Genomic DNA, 20,775 nt, shown 5'->3' with positions numbered 1-20,775 from the left:
TTTGAGACGGTGACAGTAATTCTATTCAACTGCTTTTGGATTGTCCCGTGAATTATACCATCTTCAGCAGCAGCCAGGTGCTGATCTTGATGGATCAGCAAATGAGGGAGAGAGAGAGAGGTGAGGGTTGGAAGACTACAGTGCTAGAATGTTCGGGTTTCCCGTGACTGTGTTTTGGATTCTGCTGCAGAAGCAATGGAGATGTATTCCTCGGGGAAAAGCTCACTCGAAAGAGGTGTTTATAACACCTTATTCACAAGTCTTTAGTGCAGAGGGTGTTGATGGTCCTGTCACACTCTTAACTCGAGAACATTATGAGTAATGTTTGGCTGCTTTTCCTGATGCTTTATCAATCAGAATACATTTGTGATTTAGGCAGTACAGAAGCAATAAAGTAAAGCCCTTTGGTTTTAGTAGGTTCCACGGCTGTTTTAAGCAATCTATTCTCTCCTGTTTGAATTCCTGAGCCTTTTCAGGACCTGGCAGGGTAGCCTGTAGACTGTTTCGTTAGATGAAGAACCAAGTCCAAGTGAGAACAGAAAGCTGGGAGCCAAGGGGACCAGAAATGGCAGTGTGTTTGACAAATTTCTGACAGACTATTCAGGAGTTGAAAACTCTGGTCGGCATAAGGCCCCCAGACGGCGTATTTTTTTTGAAACGAGGCCCTCGGTAATCGCTTTTGCGCCATTATAACGATTTTAAGATATTATTTGTCAAGCAAGAGATTGGTTCTCCTCAAGCATTAGGACTCTCACAATAGTTCAATCTTTTCAGCAACCTTAAATAGCCCACTATTTAAGGTTGCTGAAAAGATTGAACTATTGTTCCGAGACAGAGGTTGCGAGGCTTCTAGTTCAGGTGCACGCTGCTGCTGGTGTCTTGAAAACAGATAAAAATCCAGTATGAATTACGAGGTGTGCAGGATGAAGATGAGCATGGCAATCTTGAGGAAAGAATCCCTTCTTTCAAACTGACTATTGCTCATAAACTTGGCAAATTCGACCATCCCCTCCTCTGAATGGGCAAACGGACCTGCTACTGAAATTGGGTCTGCACTGATACATGGTGGAGTGATGGCTGGTGGGAAGGGGTCGCAACTAAGTTCGTGCCAATGTTCTGCAAGTTTACTTTTCAAGTGAAAACTTATCTTTTACAATCCATTTGAAAGTTGACTTGGTAATTTATATATATATTTTCTTTCCAAGCATTTGAAAGTTGACTTGCTAAACACGAGTAATATATTGAATTGTCTTGATTAATCCAATATAAGATTTTTAAGTTTATTAAAGATTTGTTTTTTTTCAAAAACTTTTATTAAAAAAAATTTTATTTTAATTTTAAATTTTATTTTAAAAAAATAAAATAATATATATATATAAACCTAAATCGAAGTTATTTCAATAAGTTAACATGAATTTATTTTTAAATAATATTATTTTAAAATAAATTCATGTTAGCTCACAGACCTGAGAATTGATCGAAACAACCCTAACAACTCAGGTTTTGGACCGGCTGTCGTAAATATGGTCTTGAAGCAAATACAGGGTCATTCACGAGTTGGAAAAAAAAAAAAATGTAAAAAAAGCATATAAAACGCTGCCACGTAGCAATCTCAACAAGATTACCACTGATCCCACCCACGCAAAATCCAAACTTGCCAGTTTATCCAAAATTTAAAGCTCTCATTTCATTTTATAGGCCAGTCCTATCAATTTCACTCTTTCCTTCTTCAAGTTTGTTAGAGTCATAGAGTGAGAGAGTTTCGATGGCGTTACCGGTCGTTGACACAGAGTACCTGAAAGAGATCGACAAAGCACGTCGCGATCTCCGTGCTCTCATCGCTTACAAAAACTGCGCTCCTATCATGCTTCGCTTAGCGTAACTAACCAACTAACTAACCACTCATTGTCTTTGTTTGAATCTTTCTGTTTCGATTGATTTTTTATTTTCCGGTTATGGTTTTTTTGAAGGTGGCATGATGCAGGAACGTATGATAAGAACTCGAAAACAGGAGGAGCTAATGGTTCGATAAGGAATGAAGAAGAGTACTCTCATGGTTCTAATAGTGGCTTGAAAATCGCTATCGATTTTTGCGGTTAGTTAGTTCCAATGAAATTTAACTCACTTGATTTGTTGATTTTTTTTTTTAATATTTGATTATGATTATGATTTTTTAATTTTTTAGAGGGAGTGAAGGCGAAACATTCGAAGATTACTTATGCGGATTTATACCAGGTGATTTTCTTTGATTAATTGATGAATTGTATAATTAATGATGCAGATAATTAAATAACTGTTTAATTAATAATAGTATTTTCCATTTTTATGTCTATTTAATATGTTGTTTCACAGATTTGGTAGTTAATAATTAACATTTATCTTGATTTTCTTGTCAAAAAATAACATACGTGGATATGTAATTGAAAAACTTGTGATTATAATGTAAATGAGGTAGCGATTTTCGTGTGGGTGAGTGGAGAGGTGGAACATGCATGGAATATTCCAAGGATCACACACCACACACGCACACGTGTCTAGGAACGCACGCTCATTTTCCTGGGGAATGGAAAAACTAACTATATAGTTTGTGGATAGAGATGCAAGTTCTTAGGACATTACAACCACTGACACGACTAAATCACAAGGCTTGAAGTTTTAAAATGTGTCTGCCTGACCTGTCTAGTCAATCTTCTCAATAATTTTACGTTAATTGCAATGAAATGACGAGTTCTATTAATGCAAGTATAGTGTTCCTGTCTCATTGTCATCCATGTTGGTATCGAGCGCTCACGAATATTGATACCAACGGTGTCCTTTTAATTGATGAATAGGTTTCTAAGTTTTGCAGGGAAGAATTTGGAGAGATTTTCTTCTAGTATTTTATCCTACCTATATAGAGGAATTTGTTGAAGGATATTGGGAGGTGCACACTGTCAGATGTACTATCATGGATTCATGGTTGCAGCTCTGATCCTTGGCAGGATACCCAACTATATTTGCCAAACTATGAACACACCAGCAAACCTTAAATTCCATGATTGTTACATCAGTCGGTACATTAGGTTCAAAATGAGTGTAGTTGTTGATATACAATGAGTGGTGGTTTGAATATGAAATATTTGAATATTCTGAGTATAATTGTTGGGTTTCCAAACACAATGAGCAATTTGATTCATAGTCAACAACTTTCATGTTCAGCTTGCAGGTGTTGTTGCAGTGGAGGTCACTGGGGGTCCAACCATTGATTTTGTTCCTGGTAGAAGGGTATGTGATTGTGGCATTTCTCGGCGATATAGGTGATTATGAGTTCATAACAATGCTGACTATATGTCCGATCTCTTAGGATTCAAATATTTGTCCCAAGGAAGGGCGACTTCCAAATGCTAAACTAGGTATTTTCAGTATTTTAATTATTGTGGAAACTTCTTTAATTTAATTCAGGGGCTGGAAATTCTCAAATCGTTGTTTGCTTTCTTCTAATGTCATAAACTTAGCTAAACCTGATTCAAAGGGAAGGTGAATTTATGTGTTTTGTTGTGTCTTTGTCATTCTGTAAATAAGCCATCCATTGCATGTTTACAGTATCAAGAGAACTAATAGTTAAGGGGGTATGCGCTGTACAGGACTGATGCGCAGCAGACTAGTTTCGCTGGCTATAATTATCCATTGAATTTAGCTGTCTTCAAGTAGTCTTCTCAGTCTATTGAATTTCTATTTCAAAAATCTAGTTTTCCAATTTTTGAGAACTTATGTTCCATGTGGACCTGAAAGTTCTTTCCTTAACGTGGGTATTGTGTTGAACACGAGTTGAAATGTTAGCCAGGATTGTAAATTGTTATGGTGTTTGGCTAAGAGGCAGAACCGTCACACAAAATGCAAAGCAAGTTCATTTTAGGGACCCAATGCATTTGTTTACTCTAAGCATTGCACATGAAGATACATGCTAGATTTTCAGGCAAGATTATTTGTAGGTGAATCACTTATAATTGCTTGTTTGTTGGTTACAGAACCTTTTGAATGTTCTGTCTCATAAAATTACTCCTAAATTCATAGAGTTCTACCATTAGTAGGTGGTTTAACGTGGAGGAATGTCAGGTTCTCGTATCTCAATTCATGTGATGATCTTTACTTGCGTTGGTTCTGCTGATAGAGCAGTCATACTGATCTGTTCTTTCATCTCACAATGCGCATAGATTCGTGCTGATTTCTGTGTAAGAAATTTGTGTGTAAGTTGTGATTTGCAGCTGTTCTATGACTAAAAAATTGATGTTGTTTGATCTTCGTGTGGGCTGTTTATTCAGACTTTCAGCATAGGAAGGGGCGAAGCTACACATTAGGGAAGGGGGGCAATTGCACCCCTTAATTTGTCATAATTATCACTTTAGTCGTTGTACTTTCAATTTGTTATGATAATTTTAAATAAAAATACCTTAGTCGCCCAACATAATTTTCCTAATTCTTAACTATGAAACCCCTTTAATTTTTTATACTTCCCACTTTAATCCTTGTACCTTTCAATTTTTCATGATAATTTTAAATAAAAATACATTAGTTACCCCCATAATTTTCTTAATTCTTACCTATGAAAACAATTTCCCCACCTTAATAAATACTTCTAGCTTCGCCACTGAGCTTAGGGGAAGCTAATCGAAGATGAATATTGATGCAGAACTGAGAAGTTTCATGGGGACCATTTCACATTTTAGACAGCTACATATCAATGATTCTTGTTTGTTCTATGGAATCTGCTCACATTGATCCTTAGAAGAGTGCCTGTGGGTTGGCTATGCATACCTGTTGAAAGTTCATATGTTTAAATAGGGCACTTTGAAAGGACTTGTATTTTCACTCTTCATTTATGAACCATGGCAGGTTCACCACATTTGAGGGACATCTTTTATCGGATGGGTCTGTCTGATAAAGATATCGTGGCACTTTCTGGAGGTCATACTCTGGTAATTCTGTAGAACTGTTTCTGATGTTCTACGTAGATCTGATAAGCCACATATGCTCAAATCTGTAATTCTTTTGGCGGATATTGTTCTGTTTAGGGAAGGGCACATCCAGACAGATCTGGTTTTGAAGGGCCCTGGACTCAGGAACCTCTGAAGTTTGATAACTCGTACTTTGTGTAAGTTTTAAAGCAAGCTCAGCATACTACCATTTATCTGTGTAGAGATTATGAAATTAATTAATCTTTCACTCACTGGCGGTACTAGGGAAATGTTGAAAGGGGAGACAGACGGGTTATTGAAACTTCCAACAGACACTGCTTTGTTGGATGACCCTGCGTTCCGTCCTTATGTTGAGCTGTATGCTAAGGTAATGTGGGCTTTTATTTTTACCAAATGACTTTTTGCATGAATGGCTCGTCAAAACTTTTCCGATCCCCTTTCAACCTGCTTTGATTTTTCAATGCAGGTTGGGTCTGGATAAAACTATTGGCTCGACCATCTTGAAACCTAGTTTTATGCATTTTATTTTCCTTTTGATATATCTTTTTTTAAGTGATGGGTAACGGTTCGAAAGTGGTTTTTTGAACACCAATGAATTACATTGTCCAGGGTTAGTTTGGACCCTAATCTAATCTTAACCTAAAGTGGGCTTTCTGGCCCTTTTCAAGCTTCCATTCACCAACCAGCATCCTTATGGTTCCTTGCCCCCCTTGGGATTGGGAATCGCAAGGGTAAATCTATACCTTGATTTGCACCTCGAACTAGAATCATTAATAAATAATACACGAGATTCAGATTGGTGTCATAGTTAGATTCATGGAGTGTGGGGTGACTTCAACGTGCTTGCTTAACTCTGGGGGTATAATATGATACGTGATTTCTTTTTGTTCAATTTTTTTTGTTTCTCAGGACGAGGAAGCATTCTTTAGAGACTACGCGGCTTCGCATAAGAAGCTTTCAGAACTGGGGTTCACTCAAGAGTCTTCTGGGTTCAAGGTAAAGGATACCACTGTACTGGCACAAAGTGTAGCTGGAGTTGCAGTTGCTGCGGCTGTTGTGATCCTTAGCTATTTCTACGAAGTTCGCAAGAAAATGAAGTAGACGCTGGCTAACCTTCTCATGTACTGTTATTTTCTTGAACAAGTCAGTGGCATTTGCTTAATTTTCACAGCCCACGAGCTGAGTACTCAATATTTGTATCCAATAATAGCCAAAACACATACTTCTACTCAATACAAGCAATCTCTTTTCATTGCAAAGTCAAATATCAAAACACATGTATGACAAATGAATTTCTTTGATCAATTTGCAAACTTATTGTGCTAGAAAGTAACATCTCATTAACAGGTATGCAAAATTCCGGTGATGTCTCTTGCATTGAAGACTTTGGTACACATGGTTAGGTGCGTGCCCACACTACTCTCGATGCTTTCTTTCTTATCTTTAATAGTGAATCCAACTTTTTCAATGATATTGATTTGAGTGTTCATTTCAAACGATAAGCAATGGATTGGAAGAGCTGGGTGTATGGCTATGGTGTCTTGCATTCCTCACCTGTCGTTGTTCATGTTTTCTATCCTGAGACATATTTTAATGCTTTCATGAACAGCGGAAGTCTTTCCACTCTCTCCACAACCCACTTTAGATCCAGAAAGAAACAAATCAAGTCCTTGAATCTGAGGTTTATCATGATTGGATAACAAAGGCCCTAGTTTATTGGGTAGCCTGAGACGTCTAACGGCCTGAGACGAAACCTGGTTATCTAAACAGTATATTCACTGTTTTGGAGCATCGATTGTCAATATATACATGGAAGTGGGCTTGTTTCCTACTCTTTCATGGTGGATTCAAAGTCAACAAAAAGTCACGAGAGAAAAAGTTTCTCATGGCATTGAACAGAGATGTAGGGAGAGAGGAGCTGGTGCTGTTACCAATAGATCTCTTCTTGTACTCCATCGCAATGCTTTTCCTCTTAAATCTGCGTTTGCCTCAATACTTAAAGACCCTTTCCCCGTTATGTGGTGCTTTACAGTACTACCCTTATGGTTCACACGAAACAGTATTACCCTTGGAATAAAAGTGGGATTTGGTTAGGATGGACGTAGAAGATCTGATTGGTTCTTCTCTCCATCAATAATGTATCCAAAAAAATAAAAGTGCATTAATTTGGTTTGGAGAAAGCGGTGTTTCGAGCTATATCCTAATTGTGGGTCATAGGAAGCAGCCTTGTGCAGTTGTGCTAAGGTTAAGGAGTCCCACATAGGGAGGGCTGCTAAAGAGGTAATTAAGAGTTTTAAGGACTCTGCCACAAGCCTGCTCAGTACCTAAGCACATGACATCCACGTGCTTGCTCAGCTGGTCATCACCACTTATTCTTGAGTGTTGCCAGTCCTAAGCTTAGTCCTAAAAAAACCTATTGTACCAAATCACAAATTTGATTGATTTTTTGCCTTCTATTTCTCTCTCTCTTTTTGGGCAGTTACTTGTTCGTGTGCACAAATAGTAGAGGAGACCAGTAGGGAAAGAGACATTTGTGCCAACCAACAGTGTACAATAACCTAACTGATTGAGGTGATGAGATTTGTACTGAAACAACACAGAGACACGAATGATTAATGTATATGTGATTTATTTGTACGGTGGAAAGTATTTCTTGAAATAGCTTTTTATGAAAAGTTTATTTTTTTTATACATTATAGTGTTTGAAAATATTTTTTTAGTATTTAGGTATATTATAAAAAATAAGATGGGAAATAACTTAAAAAATCTAATTTTATAAACTATTTTTTTTAAAAAAATAAATAAAAATAAAAATAACAAAAATCAAATCTAAAAGATAAAGAAATCAAAAGATGATAAAATTAAAAAAATTATAATTTCATAAATTATTGCAAATAAAATAAATATCAATTAATAGAAAGGAAATCAAATTTAATAGATAAAAAAATTAAATTAAAAAAAAATAAATAATAATTAAAATAACAGAGATTAAAGTTGATATAAAATTCAAATTAAATTAAATTTTAAGAAAAAAAATTCAAAACAAAATAGGATCAAAATTTATATAATCAACCAATAATAAAATATTTTTGAATTTTTAATAATTTTAAAAAGTGTTAAAAAATTTAAAAATTGATTTTCAAAAAACCGAAACAAACAAGACTAGTTATTGTAAAAAGAGAAGAAAAGAAACGCATCTAATTGTAGATGTTGCAAGAGTAAATTCTTTTGTTGAGCATATCAATGTCTACCTTCACCCTTTAATTCTCGAGCATAGCCATTATTAAATGTAGCAACAACTTGTCTTTGTTGTGTGGTTAGTTTTTGAAAGCTGTGTGGATAAGCTTAGGTGGGGTTCTGTGAAAAACGAAGGGGGAGGGAGAGGGAGAGGGAGAGGGAGAGGTCTGTGTGGGAATAAAATCATACGAAGTCTCAACATCCAAGTGAGCCCAGAGTCGGACCAGTCGAGAGATGGTCAGAGACGGTGAAAAAGTAGGTGAAATACACACATAATTTACACAAGTGGACATCCTTCCCTCTCTCACTCCATTTGACAGCAACTTCTACCCATGATCCTTCACCCTTCCCGTCCACTCGGATTTCATGATGAGATATATATATATATATATATATATATATATATATATATCTATGGAGAGAGAGAGAGAGAGAGAGAGAGAGAGAGAGAGAGAGAGAGAGAGAGACTGTGTGGTGGTGGGTAGCAAATAATACGCAAATCGGAGGGGAGAGATAATAACAACAAAAAGGTGAATCGACCTTCTTATTGCCTGAACTTGTACCACAAGGTTTGGGAAAAAAAAAAAGAAAAAAAGGAAAAAAAGTGGAAGGTGAACCAAATCCCACATACAACCACAACCACGCTCATTATCTTTTTCCCTATTCTTCCCTTTTCTTTCGTCATCTTCCCTTGAATCCAACCTCCAACTCTTCTAGAAACCCTCTCTCTCTCTCTCTCTCTCTCTCTCTCTCTCTCTCATGCATACCAATAGAATAATGAGCCACAGCTAACTACCATCTGCACACTTGAGCATTTCTTTTCCATTACCCATCACAACTAACTTACTAATCAGCAAGATCCTCAGCTGAAAACCATGAACCTAACTTGATTCATTTTAAGCCTTAAACAGTCCCCAGATCTTATTGCAATGAGCTAAGATTAATATCTACTCATTTAAATAGTGGGGTTTTTTTTTAATGGGATTTAAGTCTTATAGAACCTCGATCATCGTTAAGCATCTGAAACAGTCCAGATCAAGATTATCAAATTCCAGCTCCATTGGTTCACTCACATATGAACAGAGATGGATTCCTTAGGCGTCAAGATAATAACTAAAAAGAAAGATGTAACCGATTCGTTGTAGGATAAAGGGCATTTAAGAATCATGGAAGCATGGTGATTGGTCATAAAAAGAAAGAAAGAACGAACGAAACTGGACCTCACTACAGACCCACCCTCATCGGTGTTAGTTCCAGCAACAATAGGGATATAAATATAAGGGCGTGCATGAATTCTAGTACATGTTGTCTAGTGAGCTAGGGAAGATTGGAGAGCCCATCTAAAGTAATTAATCAAAAGTTGTCCAGAGTTAAAAGACAAGAAAAAATGAAATAAAAAAGAAAAAGAGGGAGGGGACAGAGAGCACACCATGTCCTCCTGCCTGCAATTTAATATAATCTTACTTTACACCTACCTGAAGGTTAGCTATATTTAATGTCCCTTTTTTTTTATGCTAATACCATCAAGAGAGATACCACCAGCCACCCCCTCGACCCCGTCTCACCAACTCGCATCTAGAAGCAATTAGGGTCACTTCTACCCCCTTCCCTTTCTCTCTCTTTCTCTCTAAAAGAGTCAAAAGCCTATAAAATCACTTCTCGAGGGCCGGCCTTGATGTTCTAGCAACAAGAAAAAAGGAGGCCTCCGTCTCTAGTCCTACCACAACACCGCACACCCTTCTAAGAAAAAAAAAAAAAAAAAGACCCACCAAAAATATCCTACTGAAATGGGAAGGTCTCCTTGCTGTGAAAAAGCCCATACAAACAAGGGTGCGTGGACCAAGGAGGAAGACGATCGCCTTGTTGCTTACATTAGAGCTCACGGTGAAGGTTGCTGGCGCTCACTTCCTAAAGCCGCTGGCCTTCTTAGATGTGGCAAGAGTTGCAGGCTTCGTTGGATCAACTATTTAAGACCTGACCTTAAACGTGGCAATTTCACCGAAGCAGAAGATGAGCTCATTATCAAACTCCATAGCCTCCTTGGAAACAAGTAAGCATAGCTAGCTAACAATAGAAAAAGATTAACCCTTTTGTATATAGTTGACTATTTAATGCTAATGATATTTGTTATCCTTGCCGTAGATGGTCACTCATAGCTGGAAGATTACCAGGGAGAACAGATAATGAGATAAAGAATTATTGGAACACACATATAAGAAGGAAGCTTTTGAACAGAGGCATAGATCCCGCAACTCATAGGCCACTCAACGAACCAGCAGTACAAGAAGCCACAACAACAATATCTTTCACCACGACTACTACTTCAGTACTTGAAGAAGAGTCTCTGGGTTCTATAATTAAAGAGGAAAATAAAGAGAAGATAATTAGCGCAACTGCTTTCGTATGCAAAGAAGAGAAAACCCAAGTTCAAGAAAGGTGTCCAGACTTGAATCTCGAACTTGGAATTAGCCTTCCTTCCCAAAACCAGCCTGATCATCACCAGCCATTCAAAACTGGAGGAAGTAGAAGTCTTTGTTTTGCTTGCAGTTTGGGGCTACAAAACAGCAAGGATTGCAGCTGCAATGTTATTGTGAGCACTGTTGGGAGCAGTGGCAGCACTAGCACAAAGACTGGTTATGACTTCTTGGGCATGAAAAGTGGTGTTTTGGATTATAGAAGTTTAGAGATGAAATAAAGATATTTGGGGCTAATTGATGTTGATGCTGTAGTTGAAAAAGAATGGAGAGAAAGGAGAAAGGGATTGCTATTAAATTGAAAATCTCTTTATGAATTCCTCCATTTCTTTTCCTACTCTCAAATTTGTATGAATTCATGATTAGTGCATGATAGTGCACATATACTATTAGTGCAGGTTAGTGATCATTATAATTGATGAGCCTTTTCCACCCTTTTTGAGATTTGATTTGTTCTCTTTGCTTGATTCTTCAGTTTTTGGTGCTGCCAGCAGGTAAACATAAAGCAATAGTTAATTAATTAATACCCTTACTAGTTCTCCAAAAATATCACCCCCTTTCAAAATATTTCTCTAAAAGATTTGAATTCAAGATGCGTTCCCTCCTCTCTCTCGTGGTCTTAGGGGTGAGTATTGCCGAACAAGATGTCGATCCATCTGCCAAGAACTTGAGAAATGATAGATCATCTACAAGGATCTTACCATGCCCGCAATTTTATTTTTTTAAAATATTTTTTGTGAATTATCTTGTTGTCGATTTTAGAATCTTTTTGGGATTGTCTTTTTTGGAAAAGTTTGATTTGCTTCAGTAGAAAAAAAAAATGGATAAGCCGTGAGAGGAGGAGAAACGAGGAGGGTGGGTAACCCATCTTTTCTATTCTAATAAAAGCGTATATAAAAAATGTGGAGAAACTAAAAACTGTCTGTAGCACCACTCTCTACCAACCTTATATTGATTATCCAAGCCCCATTATACATCCAACCACTGTCTTAAAACCCCGTCGTTCAGACCGGCTTGCATTGAAAAAAAAAAGAACTTGACCCAACTAGAACTCAGGTTAACCTGTATTCAGGTAAAATTCAATAAAAAAACTCGTTGAATATTTTTTAGTAAGATGTAGCTTTTGTAATTAACAAGGGTTAATATTTTCAAGCTTTGATCTGATAACAATCGAGCTGCTTCGGTCGGGTTTTAAAACTACCCAATCAATTGCATCGGATAGTTGAATTCAGATCAAACCCTAGCCATCAGTGTTCACATATTTGATTGGCTTACATTCAATTTCAACAACCACAATTTATTTTAGATGTTTTTTAACATTATAAATACAATATTTATATATAAATTAAAGAGTGAATCCTTCGTTTATCGTTTCGATTTCGTGAAAGATATTTATGAATTCATAGTTTAAAGAGCGAATTCACCTGGAGTACGAGTCAATATCTTGAAGGTTTTGTTCTAGTTTAAAACATTAAATCTAGTAAGAAAAAACCGTGCGGTGATAATGTGAAATAATGTCTTTACATGGATTTATTAATTAAGGGTTGTTTATAAATATACATTAGTGGTTTAATTAAATAATTTGTACCATATGCCTTAATTTATTTACTATTACTAACCTACGATGGAATTGTAGTCAAGAAGTTAACTCTTGAAACTGTACTAGGTAAAAGCTAAACTAAACCCTGGAGAACTCTTACAATTCTACTACGATTTTATAATTATGATAATTAATAAAATAATAGACTAGTTTTATACAAAAAAATATATATTATTATTATTATTTTATTTATATATTTCTGTATCATTTGTGCGTTTGTTTATGGATTACTTTTCTCGAAATAAATGCATCATATCGATTCTTCATAATAAAAAAACACTTCCAAAACATCTATTTGATTCATTTTCAAGCTAAATATATTTTTAAAATATACAATTATAAACACAAAAACAAGAACAAACAACAATAGTAATTGGATTATCAAGCAAACAATAAACAATTTTTAGTAATTAATCCAGTACCAGGCACAGAAGTGGTTGGAAAAAAATAGAAAGATATTGCTGGAGAGAAATTAACATCAAGCAAGAAAGGGATCTGTGAACACTAAATTCTGAAGCTCTGAAAATCAAGGAAATTGATCTAGTTCTAGGACGAAGACGAGGACCCATTTGGTGGTGGTAGCTGCTTTGAAACAAGATCCTCGCCCAAAGAAATGAGAGCAAGGAGGGAAAGAAAATGGCCATTCCCATGTAGAAAAGGTAGCCACTTTTCAACTATTAACTTGTTATTTTCATTTTCAAAGGTGTTAGGTAGAGACAATAGAAGCTTCCATGAGATATTTTATTAGCCCTCCATGGCTTCCCCCTCTCTTACTCTAGGAAGAAAAATTAAACAACAAGGCTTAAGTTTCTTCTTCTTATTATTATTATTACTAACTCATTGCTTCTTTCACCATCAATGGTGTAATAATTGCCCTCCCTTCACTGCTAAATAGTTCAACTTCTACCAACATCACATGCACAACCTTTTCTGAGGGCCCCCTCCGAGTTTTCTTCTGGATCCTTGCCTTTCCAAAATGACCCTCCAATGCTCAATTATTATAGAATATCGCCTTCATCATTTCGTATGGAAAACATATATATGTATATATATATAGATCTTCGCATCGCATGATCAAGGGTGCATAAACCAAGCAATTTCGTGTGGAGAATGTTGAGACTAACAAGAGATTCAGTGATGAAATCGATCGGTATCTAAGCATGCATGGCAAGATAATCCTCTTGAATTCTAGAGAATTTTATTATTCGACTTACGATTTATATTTCTTTGTAGGTAACAATTTAATTACTCTACTAGGCAAAACATGAACTCTATAATTAATCCCTTTACATTCACATCCTTCCATAGTTTTATTTATATTCTGGGTATTTCTAGAATAGTTTTTTATGCACCAAAACCACGTATTTATCTCTAATTCTATCAAGATCATCCTTTTCATGAGATAGTGTTAAAGAATTCACGAGAACTTTGTATTTTACCATCTGATTTAAAAATATCATGATCTTAAGAAAACAATAGGTTCATGAAAACCTAATTAATTACTAGTCCAAAAGATTTATATAGTGATAACGCAGATCTTTAACTCCCAACTCTCATGGGTAATAACTTAATCACTTGAACTAACTCCATATCAACTAAACTACATCGAGATCTTCCCTTGTAAGATTTTGATTTATATATATAAATAAATAAATAAATAAATAAAGAGAATGTGAAATACGTATAAGAAATCACAAGGTGGGATTATTTTTATTAATGGTTAAAAAAGATCAACTTTAAAGGACACCTAAAAAAAGGTAGGTTTGTGATGAAAGAATGGCAAGGATGTGAATAGTAGAAAGATTAGGGGGGATAATGCAACAGAGGTAAGAAACGTCCACATCGCACACATTACCAACTCCTCTATTTTTGGGTGGTAGTTGGAAGCCGTCCGACGTAAGATCATGTGCTCGGTTGCGACAGTAGGCCCCATACCTTTGTCACCTTCACTCCCCCCCTATCCTCAACCCCCAACCTCTTTCAGGATAGCATTCTAATGCCCTCAATGCTTTTTATTTTATTTCTATTTTTTTGAGATTTCTATGGTATAAATCTTAATTTTATATATTTGATGATTCAGCATATGCTAGCTCGTTTCTTCAGTAAAGCATCTTGATAAATTTTGAATGGTATAATTAATTTAGTAAAAATCTTCACACGCCATTGTTAAATTCCAGTGCATATATGCATGTGTTGGTGAGAAGTTTATCCAGCGAGTACTGATCAGTGCTTTACTTTATATTGACAATGATATTCGAAATTGCACCCCCAAAAGCTAGCCTTCTAATTAATGTCTTGTGTTCGGGGAACTGACAAATTCACGTGATCCAAATTTATTAGATCTGCGAGGGGAAAAAGAAGAAGAAATTAATATGCAGATTTAGTGGTGTTTATACTGATATATATTGTCAAGGCGAAGTGAATTTCTTTCTTTTCCCTGCTCATGCAAGCGCAAGGAGGCTCAAACCATGATAGTCTAGACGGTGTCGAACACCTTGTTATATATAGAAGTCAATCGCACAGCAGTGCGACTTTTCTCTTTCGCTGCTCCACCACAAAAATCCAGCTCAAGTTTTCAACCTCATCGTGCCATTTTTCTTCCACATCATGTATCAATATCAAAATAGTTGATGATATATCGGAGAGTAAAGTCTACGAGGAAGTTGAGAGCAGCATGCTAGCCGCAGTGCAAACAATCGCAGTGCCTCTTTGACAGCGTGGACATCCGCGCTACCAAACGAAGCCCAAAGGTCTATCTGCATGCTCAAACTCCTTATCTCGCCGCATGGGGACTGGAAAAAAAGAAGAAAAAAAATGAAAGAAAGATGGCAAAAATATGGAAAAGGAGCGGTAAGGTGAGCACACTGGCGCAAGCTAGCAAGAGGGTGGTTGGTAGGAAAAGTGAACACGGGCCGGTGAGTAATTATGAGGGTGGGAGAGATGTTAATTCTAATCATAAACATTACTGTAAGCAATAAAGCATGGTTTTTTTTTTTTACTTCAGAAATTTGTTAAAATAATATTTATTAATTTTTAAAATCATCATATTAAAAATAAAATCATAAAAAAAAGAAACTTGGGGAGAAATGATCTCTTCTCCAACGGCAAAAAACAAACACAGAAGGGTAGCGGCGTACGAGTGGCTAACATGTACGCAAGCAAGTTCATGATAGGGGGGTTAGGTGACTTTCTAAGAGGTTGATGTGATTGATCCAAAGGTCTTTCCACAGTATCAGTCAACTATCTTGTCTCTTTCGTTAAAATTTCTACACTCTTCCTCCAAATTAAATTAATTTAGACAGCCGTACATTATTAATTTTTACCCTTCTTGTTGGTGGTTTCGTGTCATGTTTGTCTTTTCAACTGTATTAATCCCTGGTTTTTTTAATATATATATAATAATAATAATATTTGTGTTGTGATTCGTCAATCCCAAATATTATATATATATGATTTTAAATTGTATTATTTATTAAATATTATATTTTTTATATTGGGTTTTTTATTTAACATTGCAAGGTCCAAAAATACTCTACATTACTCAGCTCTACATTACTCAGCCAATTAATATGGTGTCACACACACGAGGCTTGCAGCTCAGTGGCCATGGCAGGCTTCGCCCTGCCTATGCGTCCTGAGTTCGAGTCCTCGAGTGTACCCGCACTTGAGGGTTTAGCTGCTGTGGTCAATTCGTGTGACTTGTTCCGTCCCCGTCCCGGGTTCGACCCTCTATGTGTACGCCTGTCACCCCCGCGGTGCCTTACATGCTCCTGGGCTTGCAGGATGTCCAGCGGGCCGTGGGGAATAGTCGTGGTGCGCGTAAGCTGGCCCGGACACCCCACGTAAAAAAAAAAAAAAAAATGGTGTCACGCAGAGGTGTTCAATGGCATTTGAAGACACTACGTGTTAATCTTGGCCAACTAATTATAATTAGTGGAAAATTAGTTAAAGCAAAGAGGATTAGGTCAATGAAAGGGGACGTGTCATGTCACATTACTTGAAAAAATTTTCTTATTCTTTTTCTGGAAAAAAAAAGCAGGTAATGGTGGTCTCTTTTGGAAACGTGGCACATCAAGGATGGGCATGGAATAAATTACGGGGTCAAGTATTTTCCAAGCTAATTAATATAAATCATGCTAAAAACGGACCGTTTCAATTGATGCTGTAGTGTACTCTATTCACATATCACCTTAATAGTTTAATGTCTAAAATCTGTAGACTGCGGCCACCTACCTCTGACTCTGCAAATCGGGACAATTGGGCACTGGATGTCCTCTCTCCCTCTCTCTCTCTCTCTCTCTGAATTACGACAAGCCACACAGTTACAGTGTATTTACCGTTGAATATACTTATTAATGAATTAATTAGCTAGCCGCTAGCCATATTTATTAAATACTTAAAAAGGAGTTTCGCACGTGTCTAAACTCGGTCACCTACCCTTTCTGCGAGTTTGCCCTGTTTGGTTTTCAAAATAATTTTGAAAAAATTAAAATTTTTTATTTTTTATTTAAATTAATATTTTTTTAGTGTTTTCAGATCATTTTAATACGCTGATGTCAAAAATAATTTTTAAAAAATAAAAAATTATTTTGATAAATTTATAAATAAAAAATACTTTTAACAATAACCAAAACCACACTCCTCATTAATCTTCAAAATGAATTTGTTTGTGATTTTCAGGTAATTGTTTGTTTATTGTATTTTATATCTTAAAAATATAGAAATTAACTTTAAAACCATTTCATAGACAAATTTAATGTTTATTTTTTTTTTCAATCAGATATTTTTTTATTTGTACTAAAATACTAATAAACACGATCTTAAAATTACAATATTACTCGTGAAAAAACCAACTCGGTAATTCATTATACACACACATGTACGACAGTAAATAACTGTAATTGTTAAAGGCCGCGGCCTGCCCTGTGCCGAATAATTTTTTTAAGCTAGAGTTTCATGATTCAGAGGTGGAAAGTATTGGCCTTTTGCATAATTAATTAATTAATTAAGAGCTTTGACCTTCTCACCGGTCACTAAAATTTTTATATTGGCCATCTCTTAGGCTGGCGGCCGGATGATGGCAAGCCTATTATTTCTGAAAGAGCAAATACTTAATATACTGGGAATTCTGTGTTTTTTACTCACAAGAGTATAGGATCAATGAATTATTTTTATTATGGATTTTATGTTACTGTGAGATAACGAAATGCAATTGTTCTTATATTTAATTATTTCTTCTCTTGAAAAAGGGGCTACGGATGTACGGTAGCGAAGGACTTTTTTTTTTCCTCTTGTTTTCTATATATTTGATAGTAAATGATATTTTCAGATTAATTTACATATTAAGTGAGATAAAATTCCTTTTTTAGTGATTTCCAGGATATATTTTCCATATCATCTTAGAGCATTCAAACTTTAACGGAGGATATTGGTTGAGTCTAGGGTTTGATATATATATATATATATCCCATCCGACCACCACCGCCTGTACGTAAAGATACTGCATCGATCGAGGAATCAAACATGAATACTAGGATATAAATCAACGTCAATGATCTGATTAGACATAATTGGAAGAATTATCGAATATGAATTTAATAGTATTATATATGACAGGATGATTTAATTTGCAGGCACTACAATCTAAGAAGAAAATAAGAACAAACGAAGCAATCAACAAAGAGATCACCTACTCGATTGTCATTTGATCATGGAGGGCTTAAAGTCGTGATTGCCATATCCCAAACATGCCCATATGGGTTGAATTTGTTAGCCCCTGCATGTTAGCAAAAAAGTTAAATTCCTAGTAAAATACTCAATCTCGTGTGGGATTAGGTTTACTGGGATATTTACTTTAAACTCCAGTAAACTTCTACCAACTTTTTTTTTTTGTGTGGAGAATGCGATGGAGATCGAGTTGAATTTTGGTAGGCTTCTACAGCCTCTAGCTAGGAGGAAAAAAGGCAGGTTCTTTGGAAGCTCTAGCGGTCCAGCACCACTTCTCTTCTTTTATGTAGCTACTAGTCAGCATTGCTACAGTTTTCCTTTTATCTTTCACGAGCATATTCGTTCTTGATTTTCTCATAGCATCTCAATCCTCCAATCTACAGCCACATATTTAAATCCATGCTTATAGCAGGCAGGCATGGATCTGCAATGCATAAGTGGAGTCAAAATCACGATGGCTCTATTTCGTTCGAATCCTCATGCTTAAATTAATAGAGTTTTATGCATACAGTCTTGGCCCAAACGAGAATATTGACAGAGGTCGGATTCATATATATTAATGAAGTTATGTTTACAAGGCTCTAAAAGAGGGGCAGGAGAAAGAACAAGATAGAAAATTTTCGTTTTTTTGTAAATGGTTAGATATATAGCTTGATGCGTTTGGGCCAGGCAAAAACATGATGCTTGTATTTAACGAGTATTAATTCATACTAATAATAAAAAAAACTAATTATATGTAAATTGCTTCGTGTGTTTAAGTACTCACAGACCACCACTGCATCTCATAATTTTTTTTCTCAAACATCATTACGAATATATAATTATATACAGCAATGTCAATGATATGATTGGACATATATATATATATATATATATATATATATATATAAGTGTTTGTTAATTTGTAAGTTGCATCGTCGCTTGGCATACCTCTCAAAAAAAGCATGAAATATATGTTTTTTCATAAGATCGATGGCAATGATTGCATATGGATTTTATCATAGTAATTAACAAAATGATTTCAGAGGCGTTATAATTCTATTCAAGAACAAAAGAAACAAGAAGGAGAAATAGAGAAGCACTGAATCTACCAGCACAAACGTCAGTGAACCTGATTGCCCTGATCATGGGGGGCTTAAAGTCGTGATTGTAATCTACCAGCACTTCTAGCATATATAATACACACTCCATCACGCTTGCCGGGATTTTAATACTACTCTAAGATGTAACTTTCATGTGGAGAATGTCAAGAGTTAAAGATTGAATTCATGGTATTTTGGAAGTCAATGGCCTCATGGAATTGTGTATCCTCTAGGTGAAGAAAGACTGCATGCATGCTTTGAAAGCACCGGGAGTCTAGCACCTCGTTTTCTTCTTTGATGTAGCTAATTAACTACTGGTCAGCAGCATTATTGCAGTCTTCATTTCAATTTTGACGAAAATATTTATAATCCATTTTATTATAGTATCTTAATCCTCAAATTTACATGTTTACATGAATTGCTATGCTTATAGCTAGCAAGCATGGATTTGCAAAGCAAGGGTAGAGTGAAAACTCATGGATTTAAATAAAATAAACTAAAAAAATTCTCCAAAATAAACACAAAAAATTCCTTCAAAATAGACCCAATAAGAACATTCATTGGGCTCGGGTTTGTTCAACATGCTTGGGTCTAGATAGCGCGTCTAGATCCATCTATCACCTCCAATGAGCCCATGTTCAACGCTTGTGAGAGATTTTTCTAGGACCCCACATGCGTTTTTTAATATTTTATATTAATCTAATACGTATTATTTTAAATAGAATACAAGTCAAAATATTACAAATATAAAATTACACTTTAACCCTTTCTGTTCACAAAAAGATAAAATTCATGGATTATAAATACACCATGAATCATTCAAGTCAAAAATTCATAATCTCTTTATTTTTTGTTGCATATATATTTTCAGAGTATTTTTTTTTAGAATATTACTGTATTTTTTCTCTCTGATTTTATTATTGAAGAGTCCTCATATCCATAAAAAAATACCTTATGCAGATATCAGTTACCGGTCACTTAAATTATCAGACATTACCTACTATCATCTACCAACCCTCTGAGCTTTTCATATCAAGTAACCAGATATCTTGACCAATAACATATTATTTATTTTGAAATTACTTTTCAATATTTTCTAGGATTAAAAAATTTTAGTAATTAGAGGTATAATAAAAAAAACCCAAATATTTAACAATTCAACTTTTTAAAAGTGAAAAATATTTTAAAAGACATCAAAATAAAAATAACGAAAATATCTTTTTGGTGAAAGGAGTATAAAAAAGACTTTGAATTTTTTTTTTATTTCCAACAATGTTATGGGGACAAAATTCAAAATTTCTACTCCTAGAAATACAAGGACAACAAGATGTTCTTAATTAAAATTAAACTTACTATTTGCAAGAACTCATCTTATTCTTGGTTGCATACCAAAATCCTTGAGTCACATTTATTAAAGAAACAAGAGTAGTCTTGTTATCCGTGACAAAAAAGGATTCCAGCCCTTACTAATTGGGAATATGAAAAAAATTTCTTCCACTGTTATAGGGATTTATTAATATAGCAGCAGTCAAGGAATGATTTGAGTGAGTTTTATGGGTTTCGTTTTAGGTTCCTTTTCCAACCCTTTGAGTTCAAGGAATTCCCTGATAAAATCAATGCTTGGACCGTGGTCCACGATTTACTATACTGGAGGTCAAGTGATTCTGGGCATGGAATATTCTGGGATAAAAAAAAGAGTG

The 20,775-nt window shown here is 35.5% G+C and overlaps 2 protein-coding genes across 2 annotated transcripts; both read left to right on the top strand.

Moving 5' to 3' along the window:
• The first annotated feature begins 1,648 nt into the window (after positions 1 to 1,648).
• Positions 1,649 to 6,214, top strand: LOC133680445 (L-ascorbate peroxidase 3-like). The gene is made up of 9 exons (XM_062103403.1): positions 1,649 to 1,878; positions 1,971 to 2,095; positions 2,186 to 2,235; positions 3,199 to 3,264; positions 3,344 to 3,392; positions 4,873 to 4,955; positions 5,052 to 5,131; positions 5,220 to 5,322; positions 5,865 to 6,214. Exons 1-9 carry the CDS (start codon positions 1,766 to 1,768, stop codon positions 6,054 to 6,056), a joined length of 861 nt encoding a protein of 286 aa, XP_061959387.1. The 5' UTR covers positions 1,649 to 1,765; the 3' UTR covers positions 6,057 to 6,214.
• Positions 6,215 to 9,591: 3,377 nt separating this feature from the next.
• LOC133679135 (myb-related protein 308-like) lies at positions 9,592 to 11,081 on the top strand. Its single transcript, XM_062101642.1, has 2 exons — positions 9,592 to 10,242; positions 10,335 to 11,081. Exons 1-2 carry the CDS (start codon positions 9,980 to 9,982, stop codon positions 10,885 to 10,887), a joined length of 816 nt encoding a protein of 271 aa, XP_061957626.1. The 5' UTR covers positions 9,592 to 9,979; the 3' UTR covers positions 10,888 to 11,081.
• Positions 11,082 to 20,775: the final 9,694 nt, after the last annotated feature.

The sequence above is a fragment of the Populus nigra genome, chromosome 19 (assembly GCF_951802175.1).
Source record: "Populus nigra chromosome 19, ddPopNigr1.1, whole genome shotgun sequence".
Taxonomy (NCBI): Eukaryota; Viridiplantae; Streptophyta; class Magnoliopsida; order Malpighiales; family Salicaceae; genus Populus; species Populus nigra.
This window is presented reverse-complemented; position numbering and strand designations above follow the sequence as displayed.

Bases quoted from the DNA above. Each gene is read 5' to 3' on its own strand.
- LOC133680445 (XM_062103403.1), top strand. From the start codon at position 1,766: ATGGCGTTACCGGTCGTTGACACAGAGTACCTGAAAGAGATCGACAAA. The intron at 1,879-1,970 runs GTAACTAACCAA...GTTTTTTTGAAG, and splicing joins CCTATCATGCTTCGCTTAGC to GTGGCATGATGCAGGAACGT. The intron at 5,323-5,864 runs GTAATGTGGGCT...TTTGTTTCTCAG, and splicing joins ATGTTGAGCTGTATGCTAAG to GACGAGGAAGCATTCTTTAG.
- LOC133679135 (XM_062101642.1), top strand. From the start codon at position 9,980: ATGGGAAGGTCTCCTTGCTGTGAAAAAGCCCATACAAACAAGGGTGCG. The intron at 10,243-10,334 runs GTAAGCATAGCT...TCCTTGCCGTAG, and splicing joins CATAGCCTCCTTGGAAACAA to ATGGTCACTCATAGCTGGAA.